The following is a 17,513-nucleotide window of genomic DNA, read 5'->3' on the forward strand; positions in this document are numbered from 1 at the left end:
GAGAAAGATACAGTCTTTATTAACATGGTTCTGGGGTATTCTCTATTCAGCCATTCCTTTTTATCCCTCTCACGAAAAATGTTCCACTACTTGCCTACACACACATAAATAAGACAGCCCACTGAAGCAGATAGACAAACATACATTCATTCAAACACACACAGTAAATTGTGCAGTGTCCCTGTGGTGGGAGAAGGGCATTACGGCTGGGGGTATCCATCAAGGTCTAGAGGTCGACCCGACTAATTGGCAAGGCCGATTAATTAGGGCCAGTTTCAAGTTTTCATAACAATCAGTAATCCTTGTTTTTGGATGCCGATTATAGCCGATTACATTGCAATCCACGAGGAAACAGCATTGTGCATGGCAGGCTGACCACCTGTTACACTAGTGCAGCAAGGAGCCAAGGTAAGTTGCTAGCTAGCATTAAACTTATCTTATAAAAAAAACAATCCATTTGAACCTTTTTGGGATAGGGGGCAGCATTTTCACTTTTGGATGAATAGCGTGCCCAGACTGAACTGCCTCCTACTCTGTCCCAGATGCTAAAATATGTATATTATTATTAGTACTGGATAGAAAACACACTGAAGTTTCTAAAACGGTTTGAATGATGTCTACGAGTATAACACAACTCATATGGCAGGCAAAAACCTAAAACCTGAGAAGAAATCCAAACAGGAAGTGAGAAGTTGATTTTCAAAACAGTGCCTAATGAAATCCCAGTGAGATATGAATGAGGATGCACTTCCTAGGGCTTCCACTAGATGTCACTGTCTTTAGAAACTGGTTTGAGGATTCTACTATAAAGGAGGGGCTCATAATAGCTCTGAGTGAGTGGTCTGGCAGAGGCAGAGAGCCTCGGTCTCATGACGTGCACTCCCGACAGAGTTTGCTCTCGTTCCAATGCTTTTCTTCAGCCAATTAAATTCTCCGGTTGGAACCTTATTGATGATTTATGTTCAAAACATCCTAAAGATTGATTGCATACATAATTTGACTTGTTTCTACGGACTGTAACGGAACTTTGAGTTTTTGTCTGGAGGAAGTGCTCGCGCCTCATGAAGATGGATTACTGGGCTGAACACGCTAACAACAAGTGGCTAATGGGCTTTATGGAACAAATCAGTCATTTATTGTCAAACTGTGATTCCTGGGAGTGCCTTCTGATAAAGATCAAAGGTAAGTGAATATTTAGTTGTTTTTTTCTAGCTTTCTAGCTGTTGATACCAAAATGGCAGATATTCCGCTGGCTGTTTTGGGTTATGAGCACCGTTCTCAGATAATGCTTTTTCCGTAAAGTTAAAAAAAAAATCTGACACAGCGGTTGAATAGAGGACAAGTTTATCTTTAATTCTGTGATTAACACTTGCATCTTTTATCAATGTTTATTATGAGTATTTCTGCAAAATCACTGGATGTTTTGGAATCAAAACATTACTGAACGTAACACGCCAATGTACAATGAGATTTTTGGATATAAATATATGTACATTATCGAACAAAACATACATGTAATGTGTAACATGAAGTCCTCTGATGAAGATAATCAAAGGTAAGTGATGAATTATATCTATATTTATGCTTTTTGTGACTCCTATCTTTGGCTGGAAAATGGCTGTGTGTTTTTTTGACTTGACTCTGACCTAACAATCATATGTTGTGCTTTAGCTGTAAAGCATTTGTTTTAAATTGGACACGATGGGTAGATTAACAAGATGTTTCTCTTTCATTTGCTGTATTGGACTTGTTAATGGGTGAAAGTTACACATTTAAACAAAATATTTTTGAATTTCGCGCGCTGCCTTTTCAGCGGAAACGCTAGCGGAACCCCTGCCCTAGAAAGGTTAACATAATCACTAGTTACCTACACATGGTTGATGATATTACTAGGTAAACTAGCTTGTGCCGCGTTGTATATAATCAATGCGATGCCTGTTAAATTTATCATCGAATCACAGCCGACTTCAACTTCGCCAAACGGGTGATGATTTAGCAGCGCATTCGCAAAAAAGCACAATCGTTGCACCAATGTACCTAACCATAAACATCAATACACAACTATATATTTTTTAAACCTGCATATTTGGTTCAAAGAAATTCACGTTAGCAGGCAATATTAACTAGGAAAATTGTGTCCTTCTCTTGCGTTCAGTGTAAATAGAGTCAAAGTACATGCAGCAGTTTGGGCCGCCTGGCTCGTTGCGAACTGTGTGAAGACCATTTCTTCCTAACAAAGACAGTAATTAATTTGCCAGAATTTTACATAACTATGACATAACATTGAAGGTTGTGCAATGTAACAGCAATATTTAGAGTTAGGGTTGCCACCCCTTTGATAAAGTACGGAACGCGTCCTTATTTCACTGAAAGAATAAACGTTTTGTTTTTGAAATAATAGGTCATTAATATGGTCAAATCCGGAAACTAAGGCTCGTATAATGAAGTCTATGATTTGATATAGCAGTCTGACTGAACAGTGGTAGGCAGCAGCAGGCTCGTAAGCATTCATTCAAACAGCACTTTCCTGCGTTTGCCAGCAGCTCGTTGCAATGTTTGAAGCACAGCGCTGTTTATGACTCCAAGCCTATCAACTCCCGAGATTAGGCTGGCAATACTATAGTGCCTATAAGAACATCCAATAGTCAAAGGTATATGAAATCAAAAAAAATGGTATAGAGAGAAATATGCCTATAAATACTATATTAATTACAACCTAAAACCTCTTACCTTGGAATATTGAAGTCTCATGTTAAAAGGAATCACCAACTTTCATATGTTCTCATGTTCTGAGCACGTTAGCTTTTTTACATGGCACATATTGCACTTTTACTTTCTTCTCCAACACTTTGTTTTTGCATTATTTAAACCAAATTGAACATGTTTCATTATTTATTTGAGACTAAATTGATTTCATTTATGTATATTATTAAGTTAAAAGTGTTAATTCAGTATTGTTGTAGATATATATATACACACACAGTGGGGCAAAAAAGTATTTAGTCAGCCACCAATTGTGCAAGTTCTCCCACTTAAAAAGATGAGAGAGGCCTGTAATTTTCATCATAGGTACACTTCAACTAATGACAGACAAAATGAGAAGAAAAAATCCAGAAAATCGGATTGTAGGATTTTTTATGAATTTATTTGCAAATTATGGTGGAAAATAAGTATTTGGTCACCTACAAACAAGCAAGATATCTGGCTCTCACAGACCTGTAACTTCTTCTTTAAGAGGCTCCTCTGTCCTCCACTTGTTACCTGTATTAATGGCACCTGTTTGAACTTGTTATCAGTATAAAAGACACCTGTCCACAACCTACAGTGACTAGGGGAGGGTTGTAGAACAAGGAGTGTTTCCAGAACATATAGCAGGGATTCCTGGATGCAGTTTATCCACTACGGGACAAAAGCTTTTGCCTTAAATCCATGACTCCATTCGCTCTGATACCTAAGTCTGGTCTGGTGTGTTCTCACACTGGCCTTTACCGACAGACCACCCAGGAGTGTGTGTGTGTGTGTGTGTGTGTGTGTGTGTGTGTGTGTGTGTGTGTGTGTGTGTGTGTGTGTGTGTGTGTGTGTGAAGCTGCTGACCAGCAGAGCCGGGCTGAGGCAGACAAAGGAGTGGGCTCATTCGGGACACAGGCCCTGGTCAATGGAGCTCTGATCCAGAGCCAGCCAGCAACACTGGGCCAAACCTATACCTCAACCACACTACACAGGCCCAGTCAGAGAGAGAGGACCCACTGGCAGATGCCAGAGCCACAGAGAGTGAGAGGCAAAGACGATGCATGTCAAATCGCTGACAGATCAAACACCACCACTGTGTGGGTAGTTTACATTTCTACTAAATCTAGGCCTCAGCTTTTCCCAGATGTGGTGGCCATTTTAGAAGGCGTCTGTCCACCTGTCTAAATATTCATCCCAATCTCATGTCTCAACTCCAGCCTCTCTGTTGCCATACTCTCCACATTCCCTCCGGGCATCTCCCCTAATCTGTAATCCTAATCTGTGTTATTGAGAAGCGATGGATAAACAAATAGAACAAAGGGAGAGCCAATAGAGGAGTGTGTGACTGCGGGTGCTAATGCCGCAAGCGGAGGGGTAAAGATGAGCTGAATGGCAGCAGTGGACTTTGATCCTGTGTTTACCTGGGTAAACGCAATATTGACCTTGGGTGAATTCCAGTTCCATAGAGAACAGGCTTGGATTGCAGCCGTGTCAACAACAACAAAAAGAATACCTGGCCTTGACCGAAACCTGCTAATCAACCAGGTCAGGACTACACCTCCCACAGATCCCATGACCATCTCTGGGACCAATACACTACCGAGAGACAAGGAGAGGAGGAGCGATTCATTTAGAACGAAGGAATGAGACTGTCAGTGTTCAGACTCCAGACAAACCCGGCTGGGGCCTGAGTGGCTGCTGAGGCTGGATCAGGCTGTCAAGTAAGAGAATCAGGACACTGCAGAAACCAAGGCAGAGAAAATGTGATCCAGTAAAAAGCAGGACTGTCTCCCTGCATCAGCACAGCTCCGGGGCATGCGTGTCTGTCAGCGGGGGCCCAGCACTAAATGTTGTGAACGTGCTCGGTCAGCCTAACGATCCCTCAGACTGTGGCCGAGACCCCGGCCAGTATGGACAGACCCCAGGCTATAGGAGGCACTCCAGACACGTTGACTGGCTGTGTGCACACCCGATAGGGACACTACTACACTCACAAGGTTGACACACACACACTCATTCACTGTGTGTGTGTGTGTTGCCTCAATGAGCCCACATCTGGATGCCACTAACTCAGGGTTTCCCCAAACTTAGTCCTCAGGACCCCAAGGGGTGCACAGCTGATTCAAATAATCAACTAATCATAAAGCTTTTAATCGGCTGTGTAGTGCTGTGTAGTAGAGGTCGAACAATTAATCGGAATGGCCGATTAATTAGGGCCCATTTCAAGTTTTCATAACAATCCGAAATTTAGCTGGTTTTATTTTAGTATTTTTGTATACCTTTATTTAACTAGGCAAGCCAGTTAAGAACACATTCTTATTTTCAATGACGGCCTAGGAACGGTGGGTTAACTGCCTTGTTCAGGGGCAGAACGACAGACCTTCACCATGTCAGCTCGGGGGATCCAATCTAGCAACCGTACAGTTAACTAGTCCAACGCTATAACCACCTTTATTTATTTTATTTATTTATTTTACCTTTATTTAACCAGGTAGGCAAGTTGAGAACAAGTTCTCATTTACAATTGCGACCTGGCCAAGATAAAGCAAAGCAGTTCGACAGATAAAACGACACAGAGTTACACATGGAGTAAAAACAAACATACAGTCAATAATGCAGTATAAACAAGTCTATATACAATGTGAGCAAATGAGGTGAGAAGGGAGGTAAAGGCAAAAAAGGCCAAGATGGCAAAGTAAATACAATATAGCAAGTAAAATACTGGAATGGTAGTTTTGCAATGGAAGAATGTGCAAAGTAGAAATAAAAAAATAATGGGGTGCAAAGGAGCCAAATAAATAAATAAATTAAAATTAAATACAGTTGGGAAAGAGGTAGTTGTTTGGGCTAAATTATAGGTGGGCTATGTACAGGTGCAGTAATCTGTGAGCTGCTCTGACAGTTGGTGCTTAAAGCTAGTGAGGGAGATAAGTGTTTCCAGTTTCAGAGATTTTTGTAGTTCGTTCCAGTCATTGGCAGCAGAGAACTGGAAGGAGAGGCGGCCAAAGAAAGAATTGGTTTTGGGGGTGACTAGAGAGATATACCTGCTGGAGCGTGTGCTACAGGTGGGAGATGCTATGGTGACCAGCGAGCTGAGATAAGGGGGGACTTTACCTAGCAGGGTCTTGTAGATGACATGGAGCCAGTGGGTTTGGCGACGAGTATGAAGTGAGGGCCAGCCAACGAGAGCGTACAGGTCGCAATGGTGGGTAGTATATGGGGCTTTGGTGATAAAACGGATTGCACTGTGATAGACTGCATCCAATTTGTTGAGTAGGGTATTGGAGGCTATTTTGTAAATGACATCGCCAAAGTCGAGGATTGGTAGGATGGTCAGTTTTACAAGGGTATGTTTGGCAGCATGAGTGAAGGATGCTTTGTTGCGAAATAGGAAGCCAATTCTAGATTTAACTTTGGATTGGAGATGTTTGATATGGGTCTGGAAGGAGAGTTTACAATCTAACCAGACACCTAAGTATTTGTAGTTGTCCACGTATTCTAAGTCAGAGCCGTCCAGAGTAGTGATGTTGGACAGGCGGGTAGGTGCAGGCAGCGATCGGTTGAAGAGCATGCATTTAGTTTTACTTGCATTCAAGAGCAATTGGAGGCCACGGAAGGAGAGTTGTATGGCATTGAAGCTTGCCTGGAGGGTTGTTAACACAGTGTCCAGAGAAGGGCCGGAAGTATACAGAATGGTGTCGTCTGCGTAGAGGTGGATCAGGGACTCACCAGCAGCAAGAGCGACCTCATTGATGTATACAGAGAAGAGAGTCGGTCCAAGAATTGAACCCTGTGGCACCCCCATAGAGACTGCCAGAGGTCCGGACAGCAGACCCTCCGATTTGACACACTGAACTCTATCAGAGAAGTAGTTGGTGAACCAGGCGAGGCAATCATTTGAGAAACCAAGGCTGTCGAGTCTGCCGATGAGGATATGGTGATTGACAGAGTCGAAAGCCTTGGCCAGATCAATGAATACGGCTGCACAGTAATGTTTCTTATCGATGGCGGTTAAGATATCGTGTAGGACCTTGAGCGTGGCTGAGGTGCACCCATGACCAGCTCTGAAACCAGATTGCATAGCAGAGAAGGTATGGTGAGATTCGAAATGGTCGGTAATCTGTTTGTTGACTTGGCTTTCGAAGACCTTAGAAAGGCACGGTAGGATAGATATAGGTCTGTAGCAGTTTGGGTCAAGAGTGTCCCCCCCCTTTGAAGAGGGGGATGACCGCAGCTGCTTTCCAATCTTTGGGAATCTCAGACGACACGAAAGAGAGGTTGAACAGGCTAGTAATAGGGGTGGCAACAATTTCGGCAGATAATTTTAGAAAGAAAGGGTCCAGATTGTCTAGCCCGGCTGATTTGTAGGGGTCCAGATTTTGCAGCTCTTTCAGAACATCAGCTGAATGGATTTGGGAGAAGGAGAAATGGGGAAGGCTTGGGCGAGTTGCTGTTGGGGGTGCAGTGCTGTTGTCCGGGGTAGGACAACCTCTCGTTGCACTCCACAAGGAGTGGAGTGCCACAAGGAGACTGCCTGTTACGCGAATGCAGTAAGACATGGTAGGTTGCTAGCTAGCATTAAACTTAACTTATAAAAAACAATCAATCATAATCACTAGTTAACTACACATGGTTGATGATATTACTAGTTTATCTAGCGTGTCCTGCGTTGCATATAAATCGATGCAACGCTGGGGGATGATTTAACAAAAGCGCATTTGCAAAAAAAGCACAATCGTTAGACGACTGTACCTAACCATAAACACCAATGCCTTAAAATCAATACACATAAGTATATATATTTTTAAACCTGCATATTTAGCTAAAATAAATCCAGGTTAGCAGGTAATATTAACCAGGTGAAATTGTATAACTTCTCTTGCATTCATTGCACGCAGAGTAATTTGCCAGAATTTTACGTAATTATGACATAACATTGAAGGTTGTGCAATGTAACAAGAATATTTAGACTTAGGGATGCCACCTGTTAGATAAAATACCGAAACGGTTCCATATAATAAATGTTTTGTTTTCTAAATGATTGTTTCCAGATTCGACCATATTAATGACCAAAGGCTCGTATTTGTGTGTGTTATGTTATAATTAAGTCTATGATTTGATAGAGCAGTCTGACTGAGCGATGGTAGGCAGCAGCAGGCTCGTAAGCATTCATTCAAACACTTGCTTGCGTTTTGTCAGCAGATGTTCGCAAGCACAGCGCTGTTTATGACTTCAAGCCTAATGGCTGGTGTAACCGATGTGAAATGGCTAGCTAGTTAGCTGGGTGTGCGCTAATACTGTTTCAAACGTCACTCGCTTTTAGATATGGAGTAGTTATTCCCCTTGCACTGCAAGGGCCGCGGCTTTTGTGGAGCGATGGGTAACGCTGCTTCGAGTGTGGCTGTTGTCGATGTGTTCCTGGTTCGAGCCCAGGTAGGGGCGAGGAGAGGGACGGAAGCTATACTGTTACACTGGCAATACTAAAGTGCCTATAAGAACATCCAATAGTCAAAGGTATATGAATTACAAATGGTATAGAGAGAAATAGTCCTAGAATTCCTATATTAACTACAACCTAAAACTTCTTATCTGGGAATATTGAAGACTCATGTTAAAAGGAACCACCAGCTTTAATATGTTCTCATGTTCTGAGTAACATGGCACAACTGCAACATGGCACATATTGCACTTTTACTTTCTTCTCCAACACTTTGTTTTTGCATTATTTAAACCAAATTGAATATGTTTCATTATTTATTTGAGGCTAAATGGATTTTATTGATGTATTATATTAAGTTAAAATAAGCGCTCTTTCAGTATTGTTGTAATTGTCATTATTACAAATAAATAAATAAAAACCGGCCGATTAAACGGTATCGGCTTTTTTTGGGGTCCTCCAATAATCGGTATCGGCGTTGAAAAATCATACCAAAGTCGACCTCTACTGTGTAGTGCTGTGGCAACCAAAAATGTGCACCGAGTTTGGGAAATGCTCATTAAAGCCCACTGTTAATTATTGACCTACCTGATGCGTTTGCTTTTACCACACTCAACCGCTTATGTTGGCCAGTGGGAGAAGCACAGCACTTGCTAAAATATGCACTTAACACGCATCAACAGACCACTTGTGGTGTGTGTGGGGAGATCTGCTGTAGTGTGCTTAGACAGAGACACCGCCTGCCCGGCACAAAACCATTCTGAAATCCCCGATTGTGGAGAGCTGAGAGACTGAGCATTTTGGTAGAATGTTGACTCACTTGTTTCTGGACAGGAAGCCCACACCCAGCTTGAACTGTGAATTTACAGTTGGTCTGAACAGTCCCTTTTCCACAGTCTTTTCCTAAATCCTCCATCTCACACACAGAGAACAGGAAAATCAAATCTCTCTTTATTCCTATTAATAGCACCATAGTATTGAGAGCAATGGGTGTCCCAGTTCCATAGACTCACATACAGAGCAGAGAACTAACTACCTTACCAAGTCACCTGACCAGGGAAGCAACACATGAGTCACTACCTCAGGTGACTGACTCCACCATGGACTCTGCCTCTGATCTGAGTCACAAACGGAGGCGACTGGCTGGAAAAACCGCTCACCCCTCGGACAACATTAATCAGCTTTTAAAATATATTCCATCTAAATTTTGCCCAACCATTTAAATAGGTCTAAGCTCATTTCAGTGGAAAAACATTGAATTACATGACTTGCTTGTCTGATCAGACCGTATCAGAAAGGCCTATTTGAATAAGATCAACTGACAGATCATCAGTGTTAGTCATTGACGCCGTGTATTTGAATGAGCCTGTTATAAACAGTGTCTGTAGAACGGTCCAGTCAGTGCTGACAGGCGGTAGGCAGACTAGCGTGCAGAGAGTTGGCACTGTTGATCCTGATGAGATAGCCAGGGGGGGGGGCTATTTGGGGAGAGAGGGGTTTTGCATATGTTTTTTTGCAGAGCAACAGTGTATGAGGTTTGTGCCTGTAGGGGTGTGACTGCATCAGCCAAGATGATGAGCGGGGGAGTGGACATGACTCAGCTACAGGGGAGGAGTTGAGTTTGACCTCTCAGCTTGCCTTAAAATGATGGTGGCGGTATCTGTTGGTTCAGTCAACAGATTGCATTCTGACCTTTGACGTAACTAAGACGTTGTACCATGCAGGGTTGTGTCTGGATCAAAAGGAGCTTACGGTGGTGGGTGTCACAGGGGGTGCAGTAGATTGTTAGTGCGGCAGATTTTTTTTTATACTTCTTTTAGCATTCTAAGCCAATTTCCTGCAATTCTACACATTTATGTTAATACATTTTTGTATTTGACCTTTATTTAACTAGGCAAGCCGGTTAACAACAAATTCTTATTTACAATGACGGCCGACTTACCTATGGAGCTGAGAGAAATTTTGGCTCTTTTAAAGCCATTTTCCTGCAATTCTACCATAGAGATGAGAAAATGTTGCTGTTATAAAGCCAATTTTCTGCAATGTTATGCATTTTGCCATGGCTAATGCAGTGTTCTTCTGCTAAAACATCAAATCTACACTGCTAAATCAATTATTTTTGGAATGGTCAATTCTCCCTTACTGTCTAGCTTTAATTAATTGTTAGTTCTCAAATATTCAATTATTTTAAAATATATAGGTCCATAATCTTTAAAAAATATATATATTTGACCTTTATTTAAATATGCAAGTCAGTTAAGAACAAATTCTTATTTTCAATGACGGCCTAAGAACAGTGGGTTAACTGCCTTGTTCAGGGGCAGAACAACAGATTTTTACCTTGTCAGCTCGGGGATTTGATCTTGCAACCTTTCGGTTACACGTCCAATGCTCTAACCACTAGGCTACCTGCCGCCTGTTCTACATACTTTATATATTTGCGTTTAGTCGCTTCAGTTTACACTGAAAGCGTTTTTCCAGTCCCAATTTAATTAAATCATTTTAAACAGGAGGCACAATAAATCTTAATCTTATCCTCCAGGGCTCTATTTTATAATATCTGGAACGTGATTAGACCTAACCATAACCAATTTCAGAAAGTGGTACTAAAATGTAAAAAAAATAAAGTAAAAAACACAATTTGATCATCTAAAATGCACCTTAAGGAATCTCACTGATGAGGTGAGCTTTGCTTCGCCTGTTTATGCACGCCATTTTCTCAAGTCTTGTTATTTTAACCTCTACCCTGCAAAAATAACACCATACCCAAATCGGACTCTCACGCAAATTGATTTTGTCCCCCCAGACCAAACGTGATCACGACACGCAGGTGGAAATACCAAAAACAAACTCTGAAACAATTATATTAATTTGGGGACAGGTCGAAAAGCATTAAACATTTATGGCAATTTAGCTAGCTAGTTTGCAGTTGCTAGCTATTTTGTCCTATTTAGCTAGCTTGCTGTTGCTAGCTATTTTGTCCTATTTAGCTAGCTTGCTGTTGCTAGCTAATTTGTCCTGGGATATAAACGTTGAATTGTTATTTTACCTGAAATCCACAAGGTCCTCTACTCCGACAATTAATCCACACATAAAACGGCCAACCGTATAATTTCTAGTCATCGCACCTGCTTCCAGCCTTCTTTAGACTTATTGTGATTGCAATCTAACTTTCATAATCATTTTTAAAAAAAATTTATTTTACCTTTATTTAAACAGGTAGGCTAGTTGAGAACAAGTTCTCATTTGCAACTGCGACCTGGCCAAGATAAAGCAAAGCAATTCTACACATACAACAGAGTTACACATGGAATAAACAAAACATAGTCAATAATACAGTAGAACAAAAGAAAACAAAAAGTCTGCATACAGTGAGTGCAAATGAGGTAAGATAAGGGCGTTAAGGCAATAAATAGGCCATGGTGGCAATTAAAACACTGGAATGGTAGATGTGCAGAAGTAGAGATACTGGGGTAAAAAGGAGCAAGATAAATAAATAAATACAGTATGGGGATGAGGTAGGTCGATAGATGGGCTGTTTGCAGGTGGGCTATGTACAGGTGCAGTGATATGTGAGCTGCTCTGACAACTGGTGCTTAAAGCTAATGAGGGAGACATGTGTCTTTAGCTTCAGAGATTTTTGCAATTTGTTCCAGTCATTGGCAGCAGAGAACTGGAAGGAAAGACGACCAAAGGATATACCTGCTGGAGCGCTAGCTACGAGTGGATAACCTGTAGCCAGTGGGTGTATTACCATGACTGAACATACCATGACTAAAAGGTGTATTACCATGACTGACCAACCTCAGTTCCTCTTTCAAATTACCCACATGGGTATAACCAATGAGGAGATGGCACATGGGTACCTGCTTCTATAAACCAATGAGGAGATGGGAGAGGCAGGACTTGCACCGTGTTCAGTCACAAATAGAACTGACTTCTATTTTAGCTCCTGGCAACTCAGATGCTCGTTGGCACGCGCGAGCAGTGTGGGTGCAATGATTGAATAACAAGTACGTGTAAAAGTATTTTGCGACGCGAGCGGTGTGGTCAGCATGTAAGCTAGGGCTGGGCGATTTGACCAAAATATCATATGCTATTTTTCAAATAAGACGGTATTTTATGTTTTTGATTCATTCAAGTTGAAAAATTTACTTTATGAGTAGTGTGTGACAGACCCTAGGGTGGCAACACATACATTCTAGATCAAAACACTTGGGTGAACTTCTGAAATCATGGAAATATAATGTTTATTATAATTCTATAGTTAGAATAGAAATAGTGGTCACTTTGAATAGTGTTGTTTGACATGACAACGAATGAAAATGCCATGGATGAGTTATAGGAACCAAAGTTATGTTACGCGTTTCCTAGGGGACCCTATAATTTTTGGCTACATTAAATCTTTATTCATATAGCCAACATATTCATGCTTCGCCTATTCCTCTTTGATTTAGAAGACACTGTTGCACAAACAACTTGCTGATTTAGGCCTCCACCAGCACTAGCCAGCTAACTAGCAATTAGCATTAGTGGCTAACACAATTTAGCTTAACTTGCTAAGAAAATACAAACTAGCTGTTTGCAGATGTAAGAAAGAAACTAATATTGTAATTATACAACACTTGTGGATTTATATTAAGATCAAATTGGAAACATTGTTGCATGTGCCGCATTGACCATACAGACTGAACGAAAGTGTCCCGTGGTCAAGCAACAACAAATGCACTCCTTGAGTGACATGGGGTGGGACTAGGTCTGTGTGGAAAGCGGCGTGGGGAGAGAGAGAGAGCGGAGAGGGATGACTCAAGTAGCGGAGTAAACTATAAAAATGGGCGTCACACACTGCATATCACATTTAACAGACCAAACATTCAAATACCGTTATAAAAGGTCAAATAAAAACCCAAACCGGTCCATGCATCAATACCGGTATATAGTAAAATACGGTATACCGCCTAGCCCTAATGTAAGCTACGGCTTATATATAGAAAATAGAGTCCTAAACCAAAACTCAAAGGCTGTGACATTGAATGATCTTTTTAAAGAGCTTTTATCAAGTTAGCTTATCTACGCGCTCCTACATGTTACCTTGCACGTTAAGAGGAGATATTTGAGTCGGAACAGGAGACAAGAGACTTCGTTTTATTCTTCTTTAGGGCCTTATGTGCACGCTTCCCCTCCCTGAACCAGCCCTTCTTCCAGAGTTGAAGAAGATCACGGGTTTCTCTCTCCCTACTCTCCCCCTCTACCTGCGGGGGGGGGGGGGGGTTCTGCTTTTCAAAGAGGAGAGGAACTTATCTGTGAGCTTCTTCCCTGCTGGGCAGAAACAGATAAAGCCTTCACCCTACTGCCTGGGCTGCTCACACCCAGGTACACACGTTTGAAGCCACAGAGCAGACGTATAGTGGTATTTATGTCAATGAAATATTGATAAAGCAGGCAGGCAGAGTCCTTGCAGAACGGGTTGCCCATAGGGAGAGAGAGAGAACGTCCATCCAAATGAAAAAAAAGTATAGGCACGAGTCACAGACACAGGGTAGAAGGCACATATTGAGTATGCGATTACCTGTATACAGAATCTCCCACACAGGAAATCATTCCATCAATATAACAGACACTCTCAGAACGCAGAAACACAGACGCACACATTATCTTCTGTCTTGCACACAGTCAAACAAATCCAATACGCACACAGCCATGTTTCCAGGCTTGGTCAAACCAGGTTTGCATAGTGTGTACAGTCGGCACTATGGTTATGAATAACCTACTATCTGGCAAAATCCCATCTCCTGCAGTTAACATAACCCTTACAGTGAGGCCCCTGGTCCTCAAGATCACTCATCTGTTTCGATAGCTAGGAGGACTTGTAAAAAACCTCTGAAGCATAGTACTGCATTACTAACAGGCAACGTCAACATATTGAAAGCAAGACAGATAAGTATGCCTAATCTCTTAAGTCTCACATAACATTTCCTGTCTTTACCCCTCATCCTCAGGTGCCCCCTCCTGCAGATCCCAGCCCCGTCCCACTATAATGAAATGCAGGGCGGCAGACAAACTAGCATCTATGACCCAGCTTCTCCACAGCACAGCCCCATACATTACACAAGAAGACAGTTTGTCAGGTAAGCTAGTATTCAGCGGTCGCCGAGGGAACCGCACGCTGCAGCCTTGACTACCCTGGCTGCCTTCACCTGAACCAGACTGGAAAAACTGCCGCCCGTCACGGCTGGCCTCGTCTGGTTTAAACAAACGAGAAGGGCAGGCAGTGCCCAGAAGGGGAATAGGGAGGTTGTTTTCATGTCTGAGGAGGAGAGCGCTGATGCGGAATAGCAGCGAAGACAGACAGACGCTCCCTGGGCTCAGAGGGGGAGACGGGCAGCACAGCAGGCCTCTGACAGAGCACATTTTTATGGGAGTGTCTGTCTGCCGGAATGTGCGCTGCTTCGGGGCAGCGTGCTCACGATTTTCCAAAAAACACGGTGGCGGTTCTGCTTAATGTTCAGTTCACCTGATTTCTAGCCAGAACACCCAGAAACAGTTCACATGAATATGTACGGGATAGTTTTATTTTAGGATCTACATTTCAATCCAAGGTCAGGGCTGTCAATTTCATCTCCATCCTGTTGGACAACAATAAATAGGGCCTTGTTCTTTCGCAACAGGGAGTATGAGGAGTTCAAACCCATGGGCGTGCAGTGCACACTATTATTGGCATCTCTGATGTCTGGTAATGTGCGCTATCATCTCTCACCAGACACTCCATCTATCGACCCAAATAGATTACACCCACTTATGGTAGACTCCACAAGGCCTTCCCAATGTCCAGTAGACAATTTGTAACCCCCGGCATCACTTGGCTGAGAGTGTGTAGAAAATGCCTATGCATCCTTCTCTCACCACAAAGGGTGACCCCGCCCACATCCTCCACTAGAGTCATGCAATGTGCACTCTGCTCAGTGCGCTCTGGCAGCAAAAGTAACGGACCTTCAAATTACACAAAGAGGGACCACATGAGAATATGTGATTATTATAGCCTTGGCCTATCCTGTGTGCAAAAAGAAGTGGGTACAGGGATTGTGTGGTTCAGCTTGATTGACAAGAGTGTAAGGGAAAGGGAGATGCATTCAGTTGTACAACTGACTAGGTATTCAACTGAAATGTGTCTGCCGCGTTTAACCCAACCCCTCTGAATCAGAGGTTCAGGTGGGCTGCCATAATTGACAACCACGTCTACCATGCCCGGGGAACAGTGGGTTAACTACCTTGCTCAGGGGCAGAACGTCAGATTTTTTTTACCTTGTCAGCTCGGGGATTTGATCCAGCAACCTTTCGGTTAATAGTCCAACGCTCTAACCACTTGGCTACATGTGCCATAAAGGTAGTGTCGTTTCCGTTGACAGCACAAATAACAATGAGCTACACAAGACAACATGCTGCAGAACATGTGTTACTGCAGTACTGAGTGACAAGACACTAAACAGACAAGACCACAATAGTAGAGTGACTGTTTTATATTACACTTGCTAGCCTGTGCGTGCACACAAAGCCCTCACAGATGGATGTTGTGACATTGTGTTGACTTTTTAAAAAGTATTGACAATTTCCCTTAACGTGTGAAGCATGGCTCTGTTCCCTTTGAGTTTTAAATCTTCCACACCCTGATAGATTACACTTCCTTATCCGGAGTAGCTTGTGTGAGCTGCTAGTAAACATTGGATTTTGATAAGGCACTCTATTGCAACTGAACAACCCCAAATTATTGTTCCAACCTGAAAAACCAAGATGCTTAGCTTGAGTCAAATTGACACTGACACAAATTACACCAGGAAGTTCTGGCTATGAAATTCGCGATGGTAACGCGTCACATGTTTATTTCTGGATTTAGTGAGAACTGAAACTAACGTTAGCAACTAACTTTGAAATCACTAACATACTCATTAATCTCGCTAGCTAGAACTGAAATGAACCATTTGGGCTAACCTAGTAAGATAGATTTCACAATGCAATGGAGTAAAAGTTCATCTTTAGTGACCAGCAAACTAGTTAATCATAATTGATCGAGGTATGCCATCAATTACAATCTGACAGACTGGTCTGATATTTGGCTGATGGCAATGCTACCGACATTTCTGTATTTGATAACGTTAGCTTAGCTAACCAGACGTTAACGCAGCGAGCGAAACTGGCTTGTTTGTGGTGAAAACAGGAAACACTTCGTTCAAGCATTGAAATCTGTGAAAATCCAACGTGGCAAAAGTGAAATAAAAATATCAGTATTTAAAACGTCTAGTTAGCTAGATAACATAACTAACTAGTAAATCTAATTAGCTAGTTAGCTAAACGTTCATCAACAAATCAAAAGAGCACGCTAGCTAACCTTATTAGTCTTTCACAATCACATCCACACAGACAGGTAACGTGCTATCTAGCTAATGTTAGTTAGCCTACCTGCCCCGGCATCACAAATCATTAAACACGCTAAAGAAAATTGTATTGAAAATGGAATGTATAATACACAAACAGAAGCAGGGGACTGCGAATTCAAATGTTTGGTTATAAATATTTTTTCCCTTACCTTGTCCAGACAATTCACTTTTTCCGTGGGGTACACGATTGTGCCACATCTGCCACACGACGGATTCATGTTTGAGGAATGCTGTGTAGTCGGATAAATTAAACGATAAAAACAAAAATATCTGTCAAGTAAAAGTGTTCTTCCCAAACAATACGGGTCGAGTTTGACGGCTGGATTGATCAAATCCCGGAGATTGTTGTCGTTCTAACCACACAGCTGGCTGTCAGTACACGAACCAGAGACGTAAAGCGCGGGCACGGCGCCTCTCTTTCCAATGCCGCGCTCCCGAGGAGAAAGGAAAGGGGGCGGTCCCACAAGGAGACGCTTGATTTCAGAGGCGACGTTAATAATGAGATAAATCCCGTGATCAGATATCAATCTATGGAGATCGATCAGCGTATATTATATTTGATACTGAAATCCAACGCAAATAGCAATACTCAATGCTTTTTAGTTGGTTGATTCCATGGAATGCGGAACTAGATTTATCACCCCACCATCACTGGTCGTCACTAGTTACCACAGCCGCAACGTCATAAACTCCGCCTATTTCTAAAATGTATATTCTTCCAATTTGATTTTCAACCTAAACCCAACCTTATCCCTAAACTTAACCACACTGTTAACCTTATGTCTAACCCGAATCTTAAATTAAGACCAACAAACTAATTTTCTGTTGCTATGAATTTGTTTGATAAAGCCAATTTCTACTTTGTGGCTGGGCTATCTAGTGGAAACCACCATCACAGTGGAACAGGCGCACGA

General features: G+C 42.2%; 1 protein-coding gene across 1 annotated transcript in view; it reads right to left on the minus strand.

Annotated features, from left to right (window-relative positions):
• The window catches only part of LOC109893288 (LIM and SH3 domain protein 1-like), a 45,138-nt gene extending 27,861 nt beyond the window's left edge, over window positions 1-17,277 (minus strand). The window contains exon 1 of the mRNA XM_020486446.2: window positions 16,749-17,277. Within this exon, the coding sequence (XP_020342035.2) occupies window positions 16,749-16,817 (69 nt within the window). The 5' untranslated portion in view covers window positions 16,818-17,277. The remainder of the gene's footprint in view (window positions 1-16,748) is intronic.
• Between the last annotated feature and the right edge of the window lie 236 nt (window positions 17,278-17,513).

The sequence above is a fragment of the Oncorhynchus kisutch genome, linkage group LG6 (assembly GCF_002021735.2).
Source record: "Oncorhynchus kisutch isolate 150728-3 linkage group LG6, Okis_V2, whole genome shotgun sequence".
Lineage (NCBI taxonomy): Eukaryota > Metazoa > Chordata > Actinopteri > Salmoniformes > Salmonidae > Oncorhynchus > Oncorhynchus kisutch.